At 49.9% G+C, this 22,282-nt stretch overlaps 1 protein-coding gene across 4 annotated transcripts in view; it reads right to left on the bottom strand.

Moving 5' to 3' along the window:
* The window catches only part of LOC142251276 (phosphatidylinositol-binding clathrin assembly protein-like), a 134,937-nt gene that overhangs the window by 69,415 nt on the left and 43,240 nt on the right, over positions 1–22,282 (bottom strand). For all 4 annotated transcript variants that reach the window (XM_075323919.1, XM_075323921.1, XM_075323920.1 and 1 more), the window contains exons 9-11: positions 11,517–11,602; positions 5,342–5,465; positions 3,314–3,450 (exon numbers count right to left, since the gene is read on the bottom strand). In XM_075323919.1, coding sequence (XP_075180034.1) covers positions 3,314–3,450; positions 5,342–5,465; positions 11,517–11,602 — 347 coding nt within the window. The remainder of the gene's footprint in view (positions 1–3,313; positions 3,451–5,341; positions 5,466–11,516; positions 11,603–22,282) is intronic.

The following is a 22,282-nucleotide window of genomic DNA, read 5'->3' as shown; positions in this document are numbered from 1 at the left end:
GAGAGTGGAGGACCGCTACTACAGTAGCCATAACCTTGGTGAAAACCCGTGGGGCTGTTGCCAGGCCGAACGGCAGTGCCACGAACTGCAGGTGTTCGTTTTCTATGGCGAAGCGCAAGAAGCGCTGGTGCTCTGGAGCAATCGGTACGTGGAGATAAGCATCTTTGATATCGATCGATGCAAGGAAATCTCCTTGGGACATTGAGGCGATGACGGAGCGGAGGGATTCCATCCGGAACCGCCTGGTCGTTACGTGCTTGTTGAGAAGTTTCAGGTCCAGGACAGGACGGAAAGACCCGTCCTTCTTTGGGACCACAAACAAGTTGGAGTAAAAACCGTGGCCCTGTTGCTGAAGAGGAACAGGGACCACCACTCCTTCTGCCTTCAGAGTGCCCAGCGCCTGCAGAAGAGCCTCGGCTCGCTCGGGAGGCGGGGATGACCTGAAGAATCGAGTCGGGGGACGAGAGGTGAACTCTATCTTGTAACCGTGAGACAGAATGTCTCTCACCCAACGGTCTTTTACCCGTGGCAGCCAGGCGTCGCAAAAGCGGGAGAGCCTGCCACCGACCGAAGATGCGGAGTGAGGAGGCCGAAAGTCATGAGGAAGCCGCTTTGGTAGCGGCACCTCCGGTGGCCTTTTTAGGACGTGACTTAGACCGCCATGCGTCAGAGTTCCTTTGATCTTTCTGAGGCTTTTTGGACGAGGAGAATTGGGACCTGCCCGCGCCCCGAAAGGACCGAAACCTCGACTGCCCCTTCCTCTGTTGGGGTATGTTCGGTTTGGGCTGGGGTAAGGATGTATCCTTTCCCTTGGATTGTTTGATGATTTCATCCAAACGCTCGCCAAACAATCGGTCGCCAGAAATTGGCAAACTGGTTAAGCGCTTTTTGGAAGCAAAATCTGCCTTCCATTCCCGTAGCCACAAGGCCCTGCGTAGTACCACCGAATTGGCGGCTGCAACCGCCGTACGGCTCGCAGAGTCCAGGACAGCATTAATAGCGTAAGACGCAAATGCCGACGTCTGAGTGGTTATGGACGCCACCTGCGGCGCGGACGTGCGTGTGGCTGCGTCAATTTGCGCTTGACCTGCTGAGATAGCTTGTAGCGCCCATACGGCTGCGAACGCTGGGGCAAAAGAAGCGCCAATAGCTTCATAGATGGATTTCAACCAGAGTTCCATCTGCCTGTCAGTGGCATCTTTGAGTGAAGCCCCATCTTCCACTGCAAGTATGGATCTAGCTGCCAGTCTGGAGATTGGAGGATCCACTTTGGGACACTGAGCCCAACTTTTGACCACGTCAGGGGGAAAAGGATAACGTGTATCCTTAAGGCGCTTAGAAAAACGCTTATCTGGACAAGCATGGTGATTCTGGACTGCCTCTCTGAAATCAGAGTGGTCCAGAAACATACTCGGTGTACGCTTGGGAAACCTGAAACGGAATTTCTCCTGCTGAGAAGCTGACTCCTCCACCGGAGGAGCTGAGGGAGAAATATCCAACATACGATTGATGGACGCAATAAGGTCGTTCACTATGGCGTCCCCGTCCGGAGTATCAAGATTGAGAGCGGCCTCAGGATCAGAATCCTGATCAGCTGTCTCCGCATCATCAACCAGAGATTCCCCCCTCTGAGACCCTGCACAATATGATGATGTCGAGGGAAAATCTAAGCGAGCTCGCTTAGTCGGTCTGGGGCTGGGGTCTGTGTCAGAACCCTCAGCCTGGGATCCATGAGATACCCCGGGAGGACATTGTTGGTCCAGCTGAGGTGGGCCAGGGAACAAAGATTCAACAGAGTCCCTGTGCTGAGATACCGGCCTGGACTGCAAGGCTTCTAGTATCTTAGCCATAGTCTCAGAGAGTTTTGCAAACTCCGTCCCCGTCACCTGAACAGTGTTAGCAGGTGGCTCCCCCTGGGCCCCTCTTAGCAGAGGCTCCGGCTGAGTAAGTGCCACAGGGGCCGAACAGTGCACACAATGAGGGTCAGTGGAACCTGCCGGTAGCGGGGTCGTACATGCGGCGCAGGCAACATAATAAGCCTGTGTTTTGGCACCCCTGCCTTTCGTGGGCGCCATGCTATTATCTTCCCTGAGTAACAGAATAGGGTATATAGCCAGAAATCAACTGTGCACCATACAGTGTAAAACATATATACCATAAACATATAATGTTACACTACTGCACAATGGGGCTAGCACCACAGGTGCTGCTTACCACCCGCTTAAAGCGGTTGTGAGGCCACCAGAGTCCCTGCCTGGGTCTCCCAGACTTTGTCCCCCTCTGCAGCGTCCGAGGAGCTGACAGGAATGGCTGCCGGCGTCCTGAGGAGAGGAGGGAGCCGTGGGCGTGACCCAGAAAGTGCGGGAACTGGTGCCCCACTGTGCACAGTGAGGGGGATGGAGTATGCAAAGCATGCTCCAGCCCTCACTGCTGCTCGTCTGTACAGCGTCCCGCCCTTCCCTGCCTGTCAGGGCTGGGGGTGGGAAGAAAAGAAACTAGGCCGCAAAAAGCCGGGGACTCTAGTAATAAACGCGGCCGCCGTAAAAGCGCGGCCGGCGTGAAAGTCCCCGGCGCACTACAAGTCCCAGCCGCGCCGCAGTGTTTCCATGGCCGCGGCGGTCAGTGCGGCAGTCCCTATACATAAACACACTCAGCAACGCTGAGTGTGTAATGGCACATATTAACCCGGTCAGCGCCGTGGTCCCCGGTGCACTAGCACACCCAGCAAAGCTGGAGTGTTGCTGTGCGCTGTCCCCACAGGGATACAGAGTACCTCCAAGTAGCAGGGCCATGTCCCTGAACGATACCCGGCTCCTATCCAGCAGGCTCCCAGGAGTTGTGGATGGAGCACGGTCTCAGTGCCTGGAGACCGATAGGATCCCACTTCACCCAGAGCCCTGAGGGGGATGGGGAAGGAAAACAGCATGTGGGCTCCAGCCTCCGTACCCGCAATGGATACCTCAACCTTAACAACACCGCCGACAAGAGTGGGGTGAGAAGGGAGCATGCTGGGGGCTCTATATGGGCCCACTTTTCTTCCATCCGACATGGTCAGCAGCTGCTGCTGACCAATCTGTGGAGCTGTGCGTGCGTGTCTGACCTCCTTCGCACAAAGCAAAAAACTGAGGAGCCCGTGGGAGCACGGGGGGTGTATAGGCAGAAGGGGAGGGGCTTAACACTTTTAAGTGTAATACTTTGTGCGGCCTCCGGAGGCATAGCCTATACACCCAATTGTCTGGGTCTCCCAATGGAGCGACAAAGAAAGTATCCACGCGTCCCATTTATTAAACACTATATACATCTCTAGGCTCACCTATTAGTTGTTGGTGCAGGTGTTGAGAATAAATCCACAGCAGAGGTGGTATTGACACTTTTTCCAGATAAAGTGCTTGGCGACGTTGATCCAGGTGTAGAATTTGAAACTACAGAAATTTCCCTAAGACGTTGTTCCTGAAAAAGTGAAAACATTATATTAGGAAAACAGACATATTATGGCTCACCTTTTCTTCTCAAGACAACCATATCCTAAACAGTCTGAAGTGGACTCAGAAAAAACAAAAACAAAACAAAAAAAAAAAACTTTTCCCCCAGTCCAATTCCTGTATTTCTTACAAACTTATCCTTACTAGACTGTTTGGGAAATTTGGAAGAAGGATTGTACTCTGAAGAAAAAAAGGTGAGCGCTACCATGAGGCCTTTGTCATACCAACAGTAAAGCCTCCTGAGACCATTCCTATTTGGGGACTTTTCCTCCAAGCGAGGGGGCTCAAATCACAATTTTGCCTAAACACTGCCATGAAGTAATAATGGTATCTAAACACTCTCCAAGAGTAACTTATCCCAATGATCCAGGTGCAATTTGGTGATGGACAATACATTTTCTAGCAAGATGAAGCCCATGTCAAAAGAAAAAGAAAAGTGAGAAACAAGTGGCTCGGTGAACAAGACATTGAAGTTTAGGGTCCACATTGAAACTCCCCAAATGTCAATTCCATTGAGAACCTTTGGCCAACCTTCAAAAGTCTGTGGACCCCCTAAAACATATTGTGATCAATCACAAACCTTGATTAGGGAAGAATGATTGTCATCAGCCAGGATTTGGCCCAGAAGCTGATATCCTACTGCTAGGTCAAATCGCCGAAGTTTTGAAAAATAAGGGACCACACTGTAAATAATGATTCTTTGTATAAACTTGATGTATTTGTCAATAAAAGTTTAAAACCTTATGAAATACTGAAGTTCTATAATTAGGCTGGGGCCACACGGGCACTACTGCGATCCACTTGCATGAGACTCGGCTCGTGCTGGCAGTACAGCAGAGCCGAGTGTCATGCCTCTGTCCTTGCAACTGAGGTCCGTTCGTGCGAGCAGACCTCAGCTGCGGGGGGCGGGCCGGCACTCAGGAGGGGAGGGAGGGATTTCTCTCCCTCTCTACTGCGTAGCCGGCTATTGCCATTCTCGCACTGCACTAGCAGTACACCGATGTACCGCGAGTGCAGTGTGATTTTTCTCTCGCCCCATTCACTTGAATGGGTGCGAGAGAAAGAGACTCAGCTTACAATCGCAGCATGCTGCGATTGTTTTCTCAGTCCGATTAGGGCTGAGAAAATAATCGCCCATGTGTGCTGACACACAGGCTAGAATTGGTCCGAGGTAAATGCGATGTTTTATCGCACTCCACTCGCACCGTTTTTCTCGCCGTGTGGCTTAGCCCTTACTGACATACAAATTGGACTAGAAGATCCAAACACACTGAAGTAGCAAACACCGACACCAAAATATGCATCAGTCACAAAACTTTTGCCACAACTAAAAAACAAAAAAAAAAAAAAAAACAAAACGTTCATGTCAAAATATTCAAATGGAAATACCTTCACCATTTGATGTACTAGTAAAAAGTATTAAAAACGGGCAATTTATTACAATTTATTTTTTTAAATTCCCCATCTATAATGTCACCATCTGGAATAAAGTTATTGAAATTCTTCTTTTTTCTGACAATTAGTTTACTACGTCTGAGTATTTGCCTCCAATAAATGTATAACCCTGAAAACAGAGCATGACAGAACACACGGTGACGCCGTCTGCACCCATAATAGCCAATGGCCCCGCTGGCGCATACGTCTGAAACCCGTTTTGCGAGGGGGGGGTTCCGATGGAAGCTCCGACGGTACCACTGAACAGAGATCGGAACCCAGTGTGAAAGTGACCTTAGGCATATGGACAGAGGTTGTCTTAATGAGACAACCCCTATAGGGTGAACATTGTATTGTATAGCTAAAATTGAAAACCGCCAGCATAAAAAAAAAAAATAATACAAAATTCATTTTTTTAGCCATACCTTAAGTGCTTGAAGTCTTGCTTGTTCCTCCTCCAGCGCCTGCTGTCGCTCTTTTTCATCCATTTTAGAAAAGGACAGCCCAGTCGTGGCAAGAGAAGACACCGCACTGGACAAGGTGCTAGCTCTGCAATAAAAAATACGGATCATTAAAAAGTGAAAAATAAAAAGTGAAAAAAGAGAATTTTGTTTACTTACCGTAAATTCTTTTTCTTATAGTTCCGTATTGGGAGACCCAGACATTGGGTGTGTAGCTTCTTCCTCCGGAGGACACACAAAGTACTACACTCAAAAGTGTAGCTCCTCCCTCTGAGCTTATACACCCCCTGGAGAACCAGATCTAGCCAGTTTAGTGCAAAAGCTGAAGGAGAATAGCCACCCACAAGTAAAAACAGAGCAAGAACCGGAACAACCGGAGACTCTGTCCACGACAACAGCCGGTGATAACACGCGGAACAAGAAACTGCCAACAGGCAACAGGGAGGGTGCTGGGTCTCCCAATACGGAACTATAAGAAAAAGAATTTACGGTAAGTAAACAAAATTCTCTTTTTCTTTATTGTTCCTATGGGAGACCCAGACATTGGGACATCTCAAAGCAGTCCATGGGTGGGAATAAACAGAAAAACTGAGAAGTAGGCGGAGCCTAACTTCACAAATGGGCGACAGCCGCCTGAAGGATGCGTCTGCCCAAGCTCGCATCTGCCGAAGCATGAGCATGCACTTGGTAGTGCTTCGAAAAGGTATGCAGGCTAGTCCAAGTGGCAGCCTGACAGACTTGCTGAGCCGTAGCCTGGTGCCTGAAAGCCCAAGAGGCACCGACAGCTCTGGTCGAGTGTGCCTTGATCCCCGGCGGGGGAGGCACCTGAGAACACTGGTAGGCATCAGAAATGGTCGACCTAATCTAACGGGCTAAGGTCGGCTTAGAAGCAGAGAGGCCCTTACGCCGACCTGTGGTTAGCACAAAAAGAGAGGTGCACCGCCTAAGAGCAGCGGTGCGAGACACATAGATCCGGAGAGCACGCACCAGATCCAGAGTATGCAACGCTTTTTCAAAGCGATGAACAGGAGCCGGACAAAAGGAAGGTAGGGTAATGTCCTGGTTAAGGTGGAAAGGAGAAACCACCTTAGGGAGAAAGTCCGGAGTCGGACGGAGAACCACCTTGTCTTGATGAAAAACCAAAAAAGGTGACTCCGAAGAGAGCGCAGCCAAATCAGAGACTCTCCTGAGGGAAGTTATGGCCACTAGAAAGACCACTTTCTGTGAAAGACGAAACAAAGAAACCTCCCTAAGAGGCTCAAAGGGGGGTTTCTGCAAAACCGTGAGAACCAAATTGAGGTCCCAGGGATCCAAGGGCTGCCGGTAAGGCGGAATGATGTGAGACGCACCTTGCATGAAGGTGCGGATTTGAGCCAGCCGGGCGATACGCCGCTGGAACAGCACTGAGAGCCGAGACTTGTCCCTTGAGAGAGTTGAGGGACAGTCCCAGCTGCAGACCGGACTGTAGAAAAGACAGAAGGGTCGGCAAGGAAAAAGGCCAAGGAGGATGGCCGGAAGAGCGACACCAGGACAGGAAAATTTTCCAAGTCCTGTGATAGATCTTGGCAGAGGAAGACTTACGGGCCCGAGTCATCGTGGAGATGACTTCAGGGGGGATACCGGAAGCCGTCAAGATCCAGGACTCAAGAGCCACGCCGTCAATTTGAGGGCCGCAGAATTCTGGCGGAAAAACGGACCTTGTGAGAGAAGGTCTGGACGGTCCGGAAGATGCCACGGCACCTCTATGGACAGATGGAGCAGGTCTGGGTACCAAGCTCGCCTGGGCCAGTCCGGAGCAATGAGGATGACTCGACGGCCCTCCATTCTGATCTTGCGCAGAACTCTGGGCAAGAGAGCTAGAGGGGGAAACACGTAGGACAGACGAAACTGGGACCAGTCTTGAACCAGAGCGTCCCCGGCGAATGCCTGAGGATCGTGGGAGCGAGCCACGTAAACCGGAACCTTGTTGTTGTGACGGGATGCCATTAGGTCCACGTCCGGAGTGCCCCACTTGCAGTAGATTGACTGAAACACTGCCGGGTGCAGGGACCACTCGCCACTGTCCACGGTTTGACGGCTGAGATAATCTGCCTCCCAGTTTTCCACGCCTGGGATGTGGACTGCGGATATGGTGGACTTGGAGTCCTCCGTCCATTGAAGGATGCGTTGAACCTCCAACATTGCCAGGCGGCTGCGTGTCCCACCTTGGTGATTGATGTAGGCAACCGCTGTCGCGTTGTCTGACTGGACTCGGATGTGCTTGCCCTCCAATAGGTGGTGAAAAGCTAGGAGAGCCAGAAGCACGGCTCTGGTTTCCAGCACATTGATCGAGAGGGCTGACTCGGACGGAGTCAAAGTGCCCTGTGCTCGGCGGTGGAGACATACCTCTCCCCAGCCGGATAGACTGGCATCCGTGGTGAGGATCACCCAGGACGGGGCCAGGAAGGAGCGTCCCTGAGACAGAGAGAGGGGCCGAAGCCACCACTGAAGAGAGCTCCTGGTCTGTGGCGACAGAGCCACTAACCTGTGCAAGGAGGAAGGCCGCTTGTCCCAACAGCGGAGAATGTCCAGCTGCAGTGGACGCAGATGGAACTGGGCAAAGGGAACAGCATCCATTGACGCCACCATCTGACCCAGCACCTTCATCAGGTGCCTGATGGAATAACGGCGGGGCCTCAGCAGAGAGCGCACCGCCAGTTGGAGGGACTGCTGTTTGATTAAGGGCAACTTCACAAGTGCCGGCAGAGTCTCGAACTGCATCCCTAGGTACGTGAGCCTCTGGGTCGGAGTCAGAGTGGATTTGGGCAGATTGACAAGCCACCCAAATTGGGCTAGAGTGGCGAGAGTGAGCGAGACACTCCGCTGACAGTCTGCGCTGGATGAAGCCTTGACTAGAAGGTCGTCCAGGTAAGGAATCACTGCCAACCCCTGGAGGTGCAGAACCGCAACCACTGCTGCCATGACCTTGGTGAATACCCGAGGGGCCGTGGCTAACCCGAAGGGAAGAGCCACGAATTGGAAATGTTCCTCTCCGATTGCAAAACGTAGCCAACTCTGGTGTGAAACTGCAATTGGCACATGGAGATAGGCATCTCTGATGTCGATGGATGCCAGGAAATCCCCTTGGGTCATTGAGGCAATGACTGACCGCAGAGACTCCATGCGAAAATGCCGCACCTGAACATGCTTGTTGAGAAGCTTGAGATCCAGGATGGGCCGGAAGGAACCGTCCTTTTTGGGGACTAGGAAGAGATTTGAGTAGAAACCTCTGAACCGTTCCCGGGCGGGAACCGGTACAATTACTCCGTTGGCCTGCAAGGATGCCACGGCCTGAGAGAAGGCGGCGGCCTTGGAGCAGGGGGGAGTTGACAGAAAAAATCTGTCTGGCGGGTTGGAAGAGAATTCTATCCTGTAGCCGTGGGAGATGATATCCCGCACCCACTGATCGGAGACTAGTTGAAACCACGCGTCGCCAAAGTGGGAGAGCCTGCCATCGACTAAGGACGTTGCTGGCGCGGACAGATAGTCAAGAGGAGGCTGCCTTAGTGGCAGCAGCTCCTGCGGTCTTCTGTGGACGCGCTTTTGTGCGCCAGTTGGATTTTTGGTCCTTGGCTGAGTTAGTGGACGAGGCCGAGGGCTTAGAGGACGACCAGTTGGAGGAACGAAAGGAACGAAACCTCGACCGATTCCTACCCTGGACAGGTTTCCTGGTTTTGGTTTGTGGCATGGAAGTACTCTTCCCGCCAGTAGCTTCCTTAATTTCATCCACCTGGACCCAGCAAAAGGGAGTCCAGCAAGGTACCTCTTTGAAGAAGCATCTGCCTTCCGCTCTCGAAGCCACAAGATCCTGCGGATAGCGAGGGAATTAGCCGAAGCCACCGCAGTGCGGTGAGAAGCCTCCAGCATGGCAGACATGGCATAGGATGAAAAAGCTGAAGCTTGGGAAGTTACGGTAACCATTTCGGGCATAGATTCCCTGGCGAGGGAATGCATCTCCTCTAGAGAAGCAGAGATGGCTTTGAGAGCCCACACTGCTGCAAAAGTTGGGGAGAACGAGGCCCCTGCCGCCTCATATACAGATTTGGCCAGAAGGTCAACCTGGCGGTCAGTGGAATCCTTAAGAGAGGTGCCATCAGCCACTGATACAACGGTCCGGGCTGAGAGTCTAGACACCGGGGGGTCTACCTTTGGTGAATGAGCCCACTCCTTGACCACCTCAGGTGGAAAGGGAAAACGGTCATCAGAACCACGCTTTGGGAAGCGTTTGTCAGGACAGGCCCTCGGCTTGGTCACAGCGGCCTGAAAACTGGAGTGGTTAAAGAACACACTCTTTGTCCTCTTAGGCGAGGTAAACTGGTGCTTTTCTGCCAGAGAGGGTTACTCCTCTGATACTGGCGGATTGAGATCCAGTACAGAATTAATGGACGCAATCAAATCACTAACATCTGAGTCTCTTTCGGCCAGATCAAATGGGGCACATGGAGTTAGCCTCCGAGCCCCCTGTAAAGGCATCCTCCTCGTCCTGAGAGTCAGCTTCTGAAAAAGAGCCGCGGGACGAGGAAGGAGAGGGAGCCCTGCGTCTCTTTTTAGGAGGACGGGGTCTGAGACCAGATGATGAATCCTCTGTGAGCTCCGGTCCTGAGAGAGCCCTAGCAGCAGAGGCACCCTGTGAAGAGGGCTGATGCATGTTCAGCAAAGTCCTGGACAGCTGTCCCATGGAGTCGGCAAAAGACTGGGAGATAGACCTAGATAAGGATTCTACCCAAGCCGGGGGTTCAGCCACAGGAGCCGGAGCAGCCTGAGAGACCACTGGGGGTGCGATTCCAGGCTGAGGCATCGTCAGGTTAGAGCAGGCATCACAATGTGGATAGGTGCTCGGTTCAGGCAGTAGGAGCTTACATGCAGTGCATACTGAATACAGCTTTGGAGCCTTGCTCCTCGTGTGAGACATGCTGCTGGAGTGGGGGCTCTTTCCAGAATGACCCCCAGAGTGTATATACAGAAGTCCACAACCAGAGGTTGTGGCTTACCAGACCGCTGGAGCGGTGGTTGTGTGCCCTCCAGATCCCGAAGCCCGGACCCCCAAGCACCTCAGCAGGGATGCTGCAGACCAGTGCTGATCGCAGGGAAAAACGCTGAGAAATGGCCGCCGGAGCGAAGAGAGGGGGCGGGACTCACTCTGGGAGCGGGATCTGGAGGGCCATAGAGACTTACAGGGGAGGAGACATGTACCCAGTGAGGAGTGTCCCTCCCCTGTGCAGAACGGCCGCTGGGCGGAGCCGCGCTGTCCCTCTGCATGAATGACATGCGAGGGCAGTGAAACCGAAAGTAGGCCTCCGGCGAAGCCGGGGCCTAAATTTGAGCGGTGCGGCCGGCGCGCAGGCACCATCGGCGCGGTTCTCAGGCGACAGCCAGAGAACCCGCCGGAAATGTCATAAAACTCACTCAGCACACTCTCCCACAACAATAAAGTACAGGGACCCCCAATATATAAACGCCTCAGGTACTTAGCTTGCTGAGACGCAGGGTTCCAAGTCCCTGGGGATGAGTGCTCCGGTCCAGCAGGATCCTGAGGGGCTGCGGATGGAGACCGGTCTCCTTCCAAGCATGGAGAACCGTGCTGGCTCCCACTTCAAGCCAGAGCCCAGGAGGGATGGTGAAGGAGCACGGCATGTAAGGCTCCAGCCTTGGAATCAACCTTAACAGCACCGTCGACACAGTGGGGTGAGAAGGGACGATGCCGGGGGTCCAGGCTTGGACCCGCTTTTCTTCAAACTCTTTCAAAAGATGAAAAATCAGATGAGAATGCATGTGTGGATGTATGCCTCCTGAACACAAAGCGATAAACTGGCTAGATCTGGTTCTCCAGGGGGTGTATAAGCTCAGAGGGAGGAGCTACACTTTTGAGTGTAGTACTTTGTGTGTCCTCCGGAGGCAGAAGCTATACACCCAATGTCTGGGTCTCCCATAGGAACGATAAAGAAATAAACATTACATAGTGGGGACAGTTTTCTTTTTTTTTTTTTTTTTTTTAAATGAAATATGAAAACTAAGCAAAATAAAGTTTTGGTGATCTCCTCCTACTGAAATTCGTTAACAACGGAGCACACTTGGCATTACAAGACCTTATACAACTCACCGACTAGCAGCTGAAAGTTCCTTTGTTTTTTTCCCTTCAAGGGATGCCAAGTGCTGTTCAAGTGCTTCCAGCAAACTGCTGGGTGCCTGCAGATGAATAGTCATTAATTAGATACTCTGATAAAAAGTTGCTGCAAACTTGTACAAGACAAAAATACCTGCATTTAACATTCTTTTGTTTCTCCTATTTAAAGCATTCGCTGTAACTTAAAAGTGGCTGTCTGGTCTTTTTAATATCGATGGCCTTAGAATAGGTCATCCATACCAGTTCTGTGAGAGTGCAACATCCGGCACCCCCGATGATCAGTGGTATCAAGTGCTGACCAAATGTGCTAGATTGTGAGGTGTAACAGCCCAGCTCTCAACTGCATAGTGGCCACAGCGGGGGCACTGCAGACCCCCCCATTCATGGCTGTGGCCACTATGCAGCGCCACAATGAATTATCCAGCCGATCAGCGGGGGTACCGGGTATCGCACCCCCATGATCTGGTATTGACAACCTATCTTAAGGATAGCCTATCGACGTTAAATTCCCACATAAACCCTTGGAAAGGATTTAACTTAAGAACGTTTAGTGTGAAATTGCATTACATGGTGATAAGCACGGCTATTATAATATGTAATTCTCGTGTCCCTTTTACAACCTACATGGCTGCTAGAAATAAAATAATTAAAGTTATTAAGCCATCGGAAATGGAACATCTGGAAGAGAAAAAAAAAAAAAAAACCCCATATATTTTGGTTGTTGCACTTAAATGTGTCTGTTTTATGGCTTCAGATAACTGCTCCCAATATGGATCACGATCTACCAACTAAAATTCCAGCAAAATAAGGCTACATTCCCGCGATCAACGTTGGTTGAGTTCTTGACGCTGAGGAATCTCTGCACCAGGTCCGCATCCTAGTTTGCTTGCATTTTTCCTCGCGTTTTTTGTGTGCATTTTGCTACATGCGAATTTTTACTCAATAAAGTTGGTTGAAACATAGGCAAAAGAGCAAACAGGAAGTTGCCCAAAAGAATAGAGACCAGTTTATTACAGATTATAGAGGTATATAATCATGCAGAGTTCTAACCTTCACCATTTCATAAACACTATAACCGCCCACGTCCCAATACACACAAACAAACTGAAGATCTGGTGAAACCATTAGATATAAATAAGGAGAGTTAAAAGGGGCGATCTCCGAACACTACTGACGTAAAGCAGATCTGACATCAAATCTTACATTATAAACTGCCCATATTACTGAAGGAGTCCATTAGACTTTATGAAATTGTTGCACTTGTTTTGGCAAAATCCATGTCAGAATGGCTCTAAAATCCTTTTTTGATACAGGAAAAATAAAAATCTTTGTACTGTGTTAGTCAATTGCTAGAAACATTTTATCATTTTAGAGTCCTCAGTGATACCTTGTAATGGTCAACTGAAAACATGGTAATAATGGCAGCTTTCAAGACGTCTCAGGTCTCTTCATCAGCCATGGTGTAACACAATCTGAAGTCACACATTGATACACCACAGGACAGAGAATAGTGCAAGAAATAAAGGACAAGTGATGTGAGACAGAACGATTTGTAAGGGGAGACAGTTACTGCAGTAAATATTGGTGTAGGTCATAGATAAAGAGAGAGTGAGAGTTTTATTGTCCTCTGAGGTCTGGACCAGGGCTGTGATGCCCTCAGATGGTCAAAGGGGCACATTCCTTAACCCCTTCACGACCGCGGACAGTAAAATTACATCCTAGCGGTCATAGTGTTAATCCCACCAGGCTGCCGCGGGCAGCCTGGGGAGGGGGGGATCCATGCACATGTCAGCTGATTTGTACAACTGACATATGTGCCTTGCAAGCACAAGTAGATCCGCTATCTGCCCGTACCTGTTAACCCCTTAAATGGCGGTCAAAATGTGACATCGCCATTATAATAGTGGTTGCGGTAGAAGTTTACTCACCGCCGGCACCGGAAGTCACGTGACATGATCACATGGATCCGATGGTTGTCATGGTAGCACAGAGTCATGTGGAGACTCCAATAACTCACACGACTCAGGTCCTGTATCCAGCAGCCGAGTACTCCAGGTTACAAGAGACGAGCTTTTCTCCCGATCTGAGCGGTGCTGCTCTGATCGGGAGAAAACAATGGGCAATCAGGTTGCTGATCCTTATAGCCCCCTAGGGGGACTATTAAAGAAAGAAAATACCAAAAAAACAAAAAACCTTAAAGTTCAAATCACCCCTCTGTCGCTCCATTAAAAATGGAAAAGGTAAAAATAAAATTTATAATATAATATATACATATACATACATATATTATAATATTATATATATATATATATATATATATATATATATATATATATATATATATATATATATATATATATATATATATATATATATATATATATATATATATATATATATATATATATATATATATATATATATATATATATACATACATATATATATATACATACATACACATATACATACACATACACACACAACCGTATTTTTCGCTTTATAAGACGCACTTTTGTTCCCTCAAATTTTGGGGGACAGTAGGCGGTGCGTCTTATAAACCGAATATACAGGGGGGGTGGGGGTGGTACGTGTGTGTATGTGATTATATATTATATATATATATATATACACATATACATAATTATATTACATACATACATACATACATACATACATACATACATACACACACACACACACACACACACACACACATATATATATATATAAACTTCAGGGTCCGCTCTGGAGCGGTGCTGGGGGCAGGTGACAGCTGCGAGCGGCAGCGTTAGATCTCCTGCTCCCGCTCATATAATATGCACAGCCGCTGTCCATCAGCGTGGTGCTGAAACCGCATCACGCTGAGGGGCTGGGGCAGCGGGGCATATTATATCTGCCTGTGCTCCCTTTGATCGCACATGATCCCTCTGTGTTAGATATGGCCCCCGTGCTGCTGCCCATAGTAAAATAAAAAAAGCTTTACTTACCTCCAGCGCTGATCTCCCAGTCTCTGCTGCTGCTGTCTGTGATAATGCACTCAGAGATGATATCACTCTGCCGTGCCGATCACATGACCGGCAGCAAGAACCAGGAAGTGCAGGAGGGAGACACAGGAATTACAGTGCTGAGAAGGAAAGTGTTTTATTTTATTATGGGCAGCAGCATGGGGGCATATCTAACACAGGGGAGATGTGCCATCTATAGTGGCAATGGGCAGCACAGGGGGACGTGTCCCAGCACAAGGGGGCTATATTCAATATAAGGGGGCCATATCCAGATTAAGGGGGGCTAATTTTAGGATGGGGAGCTATGAGGGACATATATCCTATTTGTTAGACGGACACTGGCATTATAAGATGGACCCCATTTAACATTAAAAAAAATTCTCTTTTCCTTCACCAAATTTGGGGGTGCGTCTTATAATCAGGTGCGTCTTATAAAGCGAAAAATACGGTACATACATACATACACACACACACACACACTTGTCATTGCCGCGTTCAGAAACGCCCAATCAAAATTTAAGATCAATTATTCTGATCAGTAAACGGCGTAGCAACAAAAAAATCCCAAATGCCAAAATTATGTTTTTTAGTCACCACAAATTTTGCTAAAAATGTAATAACAGGGGATCAAAACGTAGCATCTGCACAAAAATGTTACCATTAAGAACATCAGCCTGAGATGCAAAAAATAAGCAGTCACTGAGCCCTAGATCCGGAAAAATAAGACCGCTATCGGTTGCGGAAAATGGCGCAAAATAAGCACCACTTTTTTTTAGACAAACTTCTAATTTTTTTTTAACCCCTTAGATAAAAGTAAACCTATACATATTCGGTGACTACAAATTCGTCCCGACCTGAGGCATCACAACAAAACATCAATTTTACCATATAGTGAACACAGTGAATGAAATCTCAAAAACAATAGCGCACACTTTTTTTTGGAATTTTTCTGCATTTGGATTTTTTTTACTGCTTTCCAGTACACTATATAGTAAAACTCGTTCCGCAAAAAACAAGCCCTCACATGCCTATATTGATGGAAAAATAAATAAAGTTACGGCTCTCGGAAGAAGGGTGGCAAAAGAAAAAAAAAATGGAAAGCGCAAAACTCGGCCGGTCGTGAAGGGGTTAATTGATGTAAAAAGACATAAATCCGTGAGCCCCAGTACCCGAGATCCTGTAGTCCTGATGTGAGCTGGGAATCTTTATCTTGTCTGCTCTCATTATAAATTGACAGGTTTTTACATTTTTTTTTCTGGTTGCAAGAAAAGGTTCCTGTTGTGGTTGGAGAGGACAGGGCTTAGATTTGACCATTTATAATGACAATCCACAAGATAAAGATTCCCAGCTTATATCAGGATTACAAGATCCCAAGTACTGGGACGCATGGATTAATGTCTACATCAATTAAGGAAAGTGCCGGTTAGTCCATTTTGGGGCATCACAGCCCTGAACCAGACCTCAAATCACACAATAAAACATTCACACTCCTTATCTATGACCTACACCAATATATACTGCCACAACGGTCTCCACTTCCCATACTGATCGTTCTGCTTCACTTCCTGTGTCTTATTTCATGCACTATTCTACGTTCTGTGGTGAATAAATATGTGACTGGAGATTTTGTGTTATGCCATGCCTTATGAAGAGACCGGAGACGTCTTGAAAGCTGCTATTTATTACCAGTTCTTCAGTTACTCCTCAGCGGTTGACACCTAAAATGTTAATATAAACCTTTTTGAAAGTTTTAGATCATGATATAAAAATGAGAATTGTATGCGTCCAGCTGTAAAAATGCCTACCTTATTATCTGGATTATACAGCCGTTCTGATATGAACTTCGTACACTAGTCTCATTAGATTAGAAAAATATTTAGAGTATATACTTGAGTATAAGCCGATCTGAGTATAAGACGAGGCACTGAATTTTACCACAAAAAAAAAAAATGAAGAAAAGAATACTTAATGACTCAAGTATAAAAGTCTAGGGTGGGAAACGCAGCAGCTACTGGTAAATTTAAAAAATAAAAATAGATACCAATAATTTGATGTGCCCCATCCTTGTGCTCTGTAGTAATGTGCCCATATTGTTCCCTGTAGTAATGTCCTCACACTGGTCCCCTATTATGCCTTCGTTCACATACACACAAATTATTCTCACCTGCCCTCCGTTCTCGCAGTGCCCTCTTACTTGCTTCTTGCAGACCTCAGGCACAATAGACCCCTCAGTGATCGCGGCCGGTGGAGGGGCTGCTGCTGTGGTCTTCAGTGCTTTGTTGCCCCACAAATCATTCAAGTGAAATAAAGCTCTTAAGAACACAGTGGCGATACCTGCACCGGCCTCGATCACCAAGGGGGTCTATGTGCCTGCTGTCCACAAGAAGCAGGTAAGAGGATACCACAGGAACAGAAAACAGGTGAGAATAAATCTTTTGTGGGACCCTTACTCGAGTATAAGCCGAGGGGGGACCATTCAGCATAAAAAAAATGGTCTGAAAGAAGGGAATTTTGTTTACTTACCGTAAATTCCTTTTCTTCTAGCTCCTATTGGGAGACCCAGACAATTGGGTGTATAGCTTCTGCCTCCGGAGGCCACACAAAGTATTACACTTTAAAAAGTGTAACCCCTCCCCTCTGCCTATATACCCTCCCGTGGATCACGGGCTCCTCAGTTTTGGTGCAAAAGCAGGAAGGAGAAGACTTATGAATTGGTCTAGGGTAAATTCAATCCGAAGGATGTTCGGAGAACTGAAAACCATGAACCAAAAGAACAATTCAACATGAACAACATGTGTACACAAAAGAACAACCAGCCCGAAGGGAACAGAGGCGGGTGCTGGGTCTCCCAATAGGAGCTAGAAGAAAAGGAATTTACGGTAAGTAAACAAAATTCCCTTCTTCTTTGTCGCTCCATTGGGAGACCCAGACAATTGGGACGTCCAAGAGCAGTCCCTCTGTGTGTAAAAGAATACCTCAATAAACAAGAGCCGAAAAAACGGCCCCCTCTTACAGGTGGGCAACCGCCGCCTGAAGGACTCGTCTACCTAGACTGGCGTCTGCCGAAGCATAGGTATGCACTTGATAGTGCTTCGTGAAAGTGTGCAGACTAGACCACGTAGCTGCCTGACACACCTGCTGAGCCGTAGCCCGGTGCCGCAATGCCCAGGACGCACCCACGGCTCTGGTAGAATGGGCTTTCAGCCCTGAAGGAAGCGGAAGCCCAGAAGAACAGTAGGCTTCGAGAATCGGTTCCTTGATCCACCGAGCCAAGGTTGACTTGGAAGCCTGCGAACCCTTACGCTGGCCAGCGACAAGGACAAAGAGTGCATCTGAACGACGCAGGGGCGCCGTGCGAGACACGTAGAGCCGAAGTGCTCTCACCAGATCCAAAGAGTGCAAATCCTTTTCACACTGGTGAATTGGATTAGGGCAAAAGGAAGGCAAGGAGATATCCTGATTTAGATGAAAAGGGGATACCACCTTAGGGAGAAATTCCGGGACAGGACGCAGAACCACCTTATCCTGGTGAAACACCAGGAAGGGGGCTTTGCATGACAGCGCTGCAAGCTCAGACACTCTCCGGAGTGATGTGACTGCTACTAGAAAGGCCACCTTCTGCGAAAGACGTGATAGAGAGACATCCCGCAGCGGTTCGAAAGGTGGTTTCTGAAGAGCCGTTAGCACCCTGTTAAGATCCCAGGGTTCCAGCGGACGCTTGTAAGGGGGGGACTATGTGGCAAACTCCCTGCAGGAACGTGCGGACCTGCGGAAGCCTGGCTAGGCGCTTTTGAAAAAATACGGAGAGCGCCAATACTTGGCCCTTGAGAGAGCCGAGTGACAAACCCTTGTCCATTCCGGATTGAAGGAATGAAAGAAAAGTGGGTAAGGCAAACGGCCATGGAGAGAAACCGTTATCAGAGCACCAGGATAAGAAGATTTGCCAAGACCTGTAATAGATCTTGGCGGACGTTGGCTTCCTGGCCTGTCTCATGGTGGCAATAACATCCTGAGATAACCCTGAAGACGCTAGGAGCCAGGACTCAATGGCCACACAGTCAGGTTGAGGGCCACAGAATTCAGATGGAAAAACGGGCCTTGTGACAGCAAGTCTGGGCGGTCTGGAAGCGCCCACGGTTGACCCACCGTGAGATGCCACAGATCCGGGTACCACGACCGCCTCGGCCAGTCTGGAGCGATGAGAATGGCGTGACGGCAGTCGGACCTGATCTTGCGTAACACTCTGGGCAGCATCGCCAGAGGAGGAAACACATAAGGCAGTCGAAACTGCGACCAATCCTGAACTAACGCGTCCGCCGCCAGAGCTCTGTGATCCTGAGACCGTGCCATGAATGCCGGGACTTTGTTGTTGTGCCGTGACGCCAAGAGATCGACGTCCGGCGTTCCCCAGCGGCGACAGATCTCTCGAAACACTTCTGGGTGCAGAGACCATTCCCCCGCATCCATGCCCTGACGACTGAGAAAATCTGCTTCCCAGTTTTCTACGCCCGGGATGTGAACTGCGGAGATGGTGGAGGCTGTGGCTTCCACCCACTGCAGAATCCGCCGGACTTCCTGGAAGGCTTGACGACTGCGAGTGCCGCCTTGGTGGTTGATGCATGCGACGACAGTGGCGTTGTCCGACTGGATACGGATCTGCCTGCCCTCCAGCCACCGATGGAAAGCCAATAGGGCTAGATACACTGCCCTTATCTCCAGAATATTGATCTGAAGGGATGACTATCGGAGTCCAGGTTCCCTGAGCCCTGTGGTGGAGAAAAACCGCTCCCCACCCTGACAGGCTCGCGTCCGTGGTGACCACAGCCCAGGTTGGGGGTAGGAAGGATTTTCCCTGCGATAGAGAATTGGGAAGGAGCCACCACTGAAGTGACGTCTTGGTTGCAAGGGAAAGAGACGTTCCTGTCGAGGGAAGCCGACCTCTTGTCCCATTTGCGGAGAATGTCCCATTGGAGTGGCCGTAGATGGAATTGCGCGAACGGCACTGCCTCCATAGCTGCCACCATCTTCCCCAGGAAGTGCATGAGGCGCCTTAAGGGGTGTGATTGACTCCGAAGAAGTGATTGCACCCCTGCCTGCAGAGAAAGCTGTTTGTCCAGCGGTAGCTTGACTACCGCTGGCTGTGTATGAAACTCCATCCCGAGGTAAGTCAGTGATTGGGTCGGTGTCAACTTGGATTTCGGGAAGTTGATTATCCACCCGAACTGCTGGAGAGTCGCCAGAGCGACGGTAAGGCTTTGTTGACACGCCACCCGAGAAGGGGCTCTGACTAGGAGATCGTCCAAGTAGGGGATCACCGAGTGGCCCTGAGAGTGCAGGACCGCCACGACGGATGCCATGACTTTGGTGAAAACCCGTGGGGCTGTCGCCAGGCCGAAAGGCAATGCCACGAACTGAAGGTGTTCGTCCCCGATGGCGAAACGCAAGAAACGTTGATGTTCGGGTGCGATCCTTGATGTCGATCGATGCTAGGAAGTCTCCTTGTGACATCGAGGCGATGACCGAGCGGAGAGATTCCATCCGAAACCGTCTGGTTCTCACATGTCAGTTGAGTAGCTTGAGGTCCAGAACGGGACGGAATGATCCGTCCTTTTTTGGCACCACGAACAAGTTGGAGTAAAAACATCGACCACGTTCCTGAAGGGGAACGGGGATCACAACTCCTTCTGTCTTCAGAGCGTCCACTGCCTGAAAAAGTGCGTCGGCCTGAGCGGGGGGCGGATAGGTTCTGAAGAAACGAGCCGCAGGACGAGAGCTGAACTCTATCCTGTAACCGTGAGACAGAATGTCTCTCACCCATCGGTCTTGAACATGTGGCCACCAGGCGTCGCCAAAGCGGGAGAGCCTGCCACCAACCGAGGATGCGGCTAGGGGAGGCAGAGAGTCATGAGGAGGCCGTCTTCGAGGCAGTGCCTCCTGCGGCCTTTTGGGGGCGTGACTTGGACCGCCACGCATAGGAGTTCCTCTGGCCTTTCTCCGGCCTGCTGGACGAAGAGGATTGGGGCTTGGCGGAGGGACGAAAGGACCGAAACCTCGATTGTATTTTTCGTTGCTGAGGTCTCTTAGGTTTGGACTGGGGTAAGGAGGAGTCCTTTCCCTTGGATTCCTTAATAATCTCATCCAATCGTTCGCCAAACAAACGGTCGCCAGAAAACGGCAAACCGGTTAAGAACCTCTTGGAGGCCGAGTCTGCCTTCCATTCGCGCAGCCACATGGCCCTGCGGACTGCCACAGAGTTAGCGGATGCTACAGCTGTACGGCTAGCAGAGTCCAGGACTGCGTTCATGGCGTAGGATGAAAAAGCTGACGCTTGAGAGGTCAAAGACGCAACTTGCGGAGCAGAATTACGTGTGACAGCATTAATACCAGTCAGACAAGCCGAGATAGCTTGGAGTGCCCACACGGCTGCAAAGGCCGGGGCAAAAGACACGCCCGTGGCCTCATAGATGGACTTCACCAGGAGCTCTATCTGCCTGTCAGTGGCATCCTTTAGCGATGAGCCATCTGCAACCGATACCACGGATCTAGCCGCCAATCTTGAGACTGGAGGATCCACCTTGGGACAGTGAGCCCAACCCTTAATGACTTCAGATGGGAAGGGGTAATGCGTGTCAGTGAGGCGCTTAGTAAAGCGCTTGTCCGGGACCGCTCTCTGGGCTTCTGGACAGTGTCTCTGAAGTTAGGCTATGTGAGCACTAGACCAAAATACCCGCGGATTTACCCGCGGATTTGCCGCGGAAATTTCTTGAGAAATGTCTGCAATCTTTGTGCAGACATTTCCCATGAAATTCTATGAGAAAAAAAAAAAGCTGTGCGCACTGGTGCGGAAATTTCTCAAGAAACTTTCTTGAGAAAATGAACATGTCCATTAAATCCGCAGGTATCCCGCGGATTTCTGCAGTACAGCCTGCAAAAATCCGCAGGGAACCACCCGCGGGAAAATCGCGGCAATTTCGCGGCAATTCCGCGGCAAATCCGCATGCGGTTTTGCCGCGGATTTTTTCCGGAGTTCAGCAAATCTTCACTCCCAGAAGTTTCTCGAGAAGATTTTCTCGAGAAACTTCACATCTCTAGTGCGCACATAGCCTCAGGGTGATCGAAAAACGCACTGCGTGTACGTTTGGGGAACCGAAACTGGTCTTTCTCCTGCTGAGACGCCGACTCCTCTACAGTAGGAGGCGAGGGAGAGAGATCCAACACCTGGTTGATGGACGAGATAAGATCATTCACTAAGGCGTCCCCTTCAGGTGTATCAAGGTTAAGGGCGACGTCAGGGTCAGAGCCCTGAGCTGCGACGTCCGCCTCGTCCTCCAGAGAGTCCTCAGGCTGGGAACCCGAGCAGCGTGAAGAAGTCGGGGAAGATTCCCAGCGAGCCCGCTTAGCCGGTCTAGGACTGTGGTCCGGGCAGGAGTCCTCCGCCTGAGACCTAGGGGCCAACCTGGGAGCGCGCTGCGGCGCGGACAGAGAGGGGCCTGGAGGCGACGAGCCAACAGGGGCCGGGGTCTGTGAAAGGACCGGTCTGGACTGCAAAGCTTCTAGCAGCTTGGCAGACCATTTGTCCATAGACTGAGCCATGGATTGTGAAAGTGACTCAGAGAGTTTCTCAGCAAAAGAGGCGAACTCTGTCCCTGCCGCCTGGACAGGGGGGTGCAGGGGGGGTCTACATGAGCCGAGGGGCCCACTAGTGACCGAGGCTCCGACTGAGCAAGCAAAACA

Source organism: Anomaloglossus baeobatrachus, chromosome 9 (assembly GCF_048569485.1).
Source record: "Anomaloglossus baeobatrachus isolate aAnoBae1 chromosome 9, aAnoBae1.hap1, whole genome shotgun sequence".
NCBI lineage: Eukaryota > Metazoa > Chordata > Amphibia > Anura > Aromobatidae > Anomaloglossus > Anomaloglossus baeobatrachus.
Note: the sequence above shows the minus strand (reverse complement) of the source record. Positions and strands in the feature narration are given on the sequence as shown.